Genomic DNA, 4,695 nt, shown 5'->3' with positions numbered 1-4,695 from the left:
CGGTTCCGACAAATGAGCAGTCCACATAATTTCGTTAGTATAGGAACTATAATCATATACGGTATCTTATTAACATATTTTAAAGATCGTAGATTCAACCAAAGAGGCTTAAATTAATGTTTGGGTATTCATATAAGTAAAAATTAACCAGTGAAATAGAAATCATAATAAACAAATCTAGTTCATATTCATCGTTAAGGCACATTATGTTTATTTCAACATTAAAATATCAGAAACATACATATATTGGCCAACATAAACCGTTTAAAGTCAGCTTGAAAGTCGGAAATCATTATATCGGGTGTATTTGGGTTAGAAGAAGTATTTACACGACTTTATCCATTTTTGGCATTACGATATAATTTTCTCATAAAACGATGCTGCCTGACTTTTATTAAGGTGCCACACAGATAGACCGATATTTCCAAAAAAAAAGTCAGCCATAAGCACTGAGGTCCGCATATTCTGTATACGGGAGCTTGAAAAGTTATTGTTCAATTTTGACTATTTTTGGACGTGAGTTCGCATACCATAAATAAAATTTGTGTGCTAAGTTTTATTTCGATGACATCATTGGCTTTCGATTAATAATGTAAAGTGAAGGAATCATATGAAATTTCAAAATGTGATATATGAGAAGTAAGCGTGATTGTAGACCGATTTCGCCCATTTTCACAACATAACATAAAAGAGTCAAAATAATGTCATGCTCAAAACTTGGTTGAAAACAGTCGTGTAATTTATGAGATACAGGACTGCACACAAAGATGGGTAGTGCCACGCCTATTGTTCAATTTCGACACCGGCTCCCATGGAATGTTTCCATACTATCTTGGGTGTGAAACTTTATGATTCTGACGTATTTACTTATTAAGTTATCACATATTTAATAGTTTTGAACATAACAATTTAATGGATAGTGGGCGTAGTTAACATCTGATTTCACAGTACATAAAGAAAAAACCGAATAACGTACTCTCGAAAAGTTTGTTTGAAATAGCTGCAGAGGTTTGAGAGATATGCTTATTAAACCTATTAGAAAGGGGCCACGCCCACTTGTTTAAAGTTTTCAGTTCATGGAAGCCTCTCTTTGCCACGTATCCTTCATAATTTTAAATATAGCACTTTATACGTTTCCGTTTAACGGCATGGGCGTGACAATGAACGAATTCCACCCATAAGCAATATCAACCCCCCTGGGTGCCAAGAAGCACGAGTTCAAAGTTTCAACAAAATATCAAAATTTTTAATCAATTTATCTCTTGCACGGACGGACGGACGGACAAACAGCCTCCCGGATACCAGTCCGTATGGCCATTCTGATTATTTATATACACATATATATCTCCATATATGTACATATATCTCAACTATTTTTAGGTGATACAAATAACCGTTAAAACACAATACGGACGATTTTTATCGCAGCTAGTGTGTATTCCACACTCACCATATCACAATAAACGACGAAACCAAACATAAACAATCTTAATACGCAGACATTTACTTAAATTTTTTTTGAAAATTCTTAAGATTTTTACTGAAAATAATCTTTCGATAATATGGTGATGCCGTTTTTGGCGGCGCGGTCGGCGATAAAATTAGAAATAGCTCTATCTCAAAAATCGTCATGGCGGTTCACCGCCGTCGAGTATTGTGTGCATCTTCATATACAAACGTGTGTTCTAATCACCGACGGCGCCGCCGTGTACGATGAATATTCGTCGTTGCCCGTATTGTGTTTTAGCAATTATGTGGCCGAACTGCCCATGTTCAGAATTATAATGTGGAACCCTAGTGCATGTGTGAATTCGTACGTGTTCACTTTCGTATAACTGCAAATGAATAAATAAAGATAAGAGACGTATAGATTTACAAAGCAAGCGGGCAGCATAGTTATTTTTGTTTGTATGTGTGTCACACAGAACACATTTACTACAACAACAATGCAAACGTTGATGCCGATCAAAAATGAAAACAAAATTAGCGATAAATAACAAAAGCGAGGCAATGTTTATCGCGGCTCAGCGTAATTTAAGTCGTTGATAAGCAACGGAACCGGCGACCGCAGCGATAACTTCGCCAGAGTACTGAGTGACGTTTTCAAGTGAAGCGTTGGTCAGCGCGAGATTGAGTTCGGTGATTTAGTGTGTGACTGCGAGTGACAAAAGACGGTGCTATTGTGGACGAACGTAGTGTAAAGCAAGAAAAAAAAGAACGCAAGAACGAAAAAATATGTTTTCGCACACAAATCGCTGTCTGCTGCTGCTGCTGCTATTTACAATAACAACGGCAGCAACAACAAGCAACGCAGCAGTGCTGGCCGCTACGCGCAGTACCGCGAAAATCTCGCCGGAAATCATCAACGAGCTAAAATACTTTCTCGATTTGATACCCACAGCCACAGTGGACGAAATCGTCGCCAAGCACTACATCACCGATTCGAATTTCCGCGAAGTGTTCAAATATCTACGCGGCACGCAATTTACAGCACTACTGCAGCAAGTCCAGCAAATTCCAGAGGTTATTGACATACTGGATTATTTGCATTTGCTTGTACCGGACGCACAACAACTGCCCGCATATGGCCGCATCGATGCAGGTTCGTCCGATGTGCAGTTGTCGTCGGAACCGCAGCTCAGCTTTGTGCTGTTGAACAATTTGGAGGAGAACGAAGTGTTGCCACGGGTGATGAACGAAGAAACTATGTCAACATCATCGGCACCCATCCTACCACCATCCGCACTCCACTTACGCACGTTTAACAGTTTTGTCGACGAGCTGTTGGGGCACTTGCCGCACGATCGATACGTGCAACTGATTAATCAAAAGCGTCAGCAGAATCTGGCATTCGCGCAATTTTATGCAGCATTGCGCAGCGCCGAACTGCGCCCAATGGTCGATGCAACGCTGGTGAGTATGCAACTAAACTATGGACCGTTTGATGTATAGTAAATTGAAAAGTTTTCGCTTCATCGCTGATTTGTTTTCGTTTTTTTGCCTTGTCCTTCTTCCCTTTACCACTCTGACGTTTTGCATTTTGCAGAAATCTTCTAATCTGACGTCAATAATTAAAACGCTGACTGCGAATGGTGTAGATGTGATGAACTTGGAGGCCGTAGCTTTTAAAGTGATTTCCTGGGGACCCGTGCCGATTGCATTGCCTTAGTAGCACGTTACATATTTAAACGCGGCGCAGTGTTGCTTTTAACTGGAGCGTATAATTATGTAGTCAAAGTAAGGCATTCATTATGCGCTTAAGAAGAATGAGGTTAATTAATTCACTTTTGCTCTATAAATAAATATTCCGTATATATATACATATGTATATATGAATTATATATTAATACTAGGATATATAACGATAAATATATCAGCACTTAATATAAATGTATACATAATCAATTGCAGTCATGCTGTGGGCAAGATGTGATTTAAATTGAAATAGGAGCAAGAGACTAAATTATTCAAGAATTGTAATCGAAAAATGTCACACGAATTGGCTTTAGTATGGTACATAGTACGGTAATTAAGAAGATGCTGTAGGAATTCAAAAATCTGCAAAAAATTTTGATATTTCTCGTGTTACCACTCACGTTTAGCCGAAATTTCATATATCTGCAAACCTTCTAATTCGCGGCGATGGTTAGTGAAAGATTATATTATCAGGAACTATCTACTAAGTGTAGTTTCAGATTCCTTGACTACTGCAGCGTTTTTCAAGCCGAGGTTGCTGCTATGAAGGTAGCGGTAGATTTACTGCTAAGGAGTGCAGCCCCCTTCATAGACCATCCACTTTGATAACAGGGCGGCGATACTAGCCTTTAGCCTTAAGCAATTCCTAACCTCGCTACCAGGGGCATCAAGTTACTTCGTGATAGCTAGTAGTAGGCTAGTATAGGTGCTATGCCACAGCGGAGTGTCAAGATGTCCTAGCTCTGCAATCAGTAGATTGGGAACGGATCCGTGTTCCGCTACTATTGGATAGCTGGGCTTAGAACATCGAACAACAATGCTGGACTACTGTTAAGTCTTTCGCTGTCGCAAGATCCTTTTGATATTCGCACACAGTACGGCTAGCCTTTTCTAAGTTCAATGGGTTTTAACAGGTTATTTTCCTATGGTTGTCGCGCAGTAAGGTTGAGAATCTTACCGGATGCCAGTTGTAGAAGTTGTCTGGAAAACGACGAGGTGGAAAAATCTCTGAATTTAACTCTGGACTGTCTCGATTTTGAGAGATTAAGGCTTAAACATTTAAGGGTTCAGCTTACAGAAATCCTGCTAAACTAGTAGAAATATTAAACAGGTCCTAAGAAGAATTGTATTGACCTCAAGGCGCTATATCGACTTATCTGGTTAGAGAAGTTTTACTTTAAGGCTTCACAAAGAACTGTATATACAGTAGACTCAGTGCGATTTCCATCTTGAAATCCAGTCATTGAACCTAACCTAAACAAACCTTTTAACCAATAAAATCGCGAAGAGAATGAAATAAAAACTAAGATACCAAGAAAGAGTCAACTAAAATCGAAAATTTTTGATAAACTGACAAAGAAATTAATAAAATTAAAAAATATTTCGAACACCCTTAATTTTAAAAGAGACTTTTTGAAACAGTAAACACCATAATTTTCGATGAAAAAACCTCTTAAAAATAGCAGAAATTGTACGATTTTTTTCATCAGAAAATATACA

General features: G+C 38.5%; 1 protein-coding gene across 1 annotated transcript; it reads left to right on the top strand.

Moving 5' to 3' along the window:
• Nucleotides 1-2,101: 2,101 nt before the first annotated feature.
• On the top strand, nucleotides 2,102-3,422 carry jtb (jetboil). Its single transcript, XM_014236686.3, has 2 exons — nucleotides 2,102-2,913; nucleotides 3,047-3,422. Exons 1-2 carry the CDS (start codon nucleotides 2,236-2,238, stop codon nucleotides 3,167-3,169), a joined length of 801 nt encoding a protein of 266 aa, XP_014092161.3. The 5' UTR covers nucleotides 2,102-2,235; the 3' UTR covers nucleotides 3,170-3,422.
• The last annotated feature ends 1,273 nt before the right edge of the window (nucleotides 3,423-4,695 follow it).

Source organism: Bactrocera oleae, chromosome 4 (assembly GCF_042242935.1).
Source record: "Bactrocera oleae isolate idBacOlea1 chromosome 4, idBacOlea1, whole genome shotgun sequence".
In the NCBI taxonomy this organism is placed as follows: domain Eukaryota; kingdom Metazoa; phylum Arthropoda; class Insecta; order Diptera; family Tephritidae; genus Bactrocera; species Bactrocera oleae.
The sequence above is the reverse complement of the archived record's forward strand: the minus strand, read 5'-3'. Positions and strand labels throughout refer to the sequence as shown.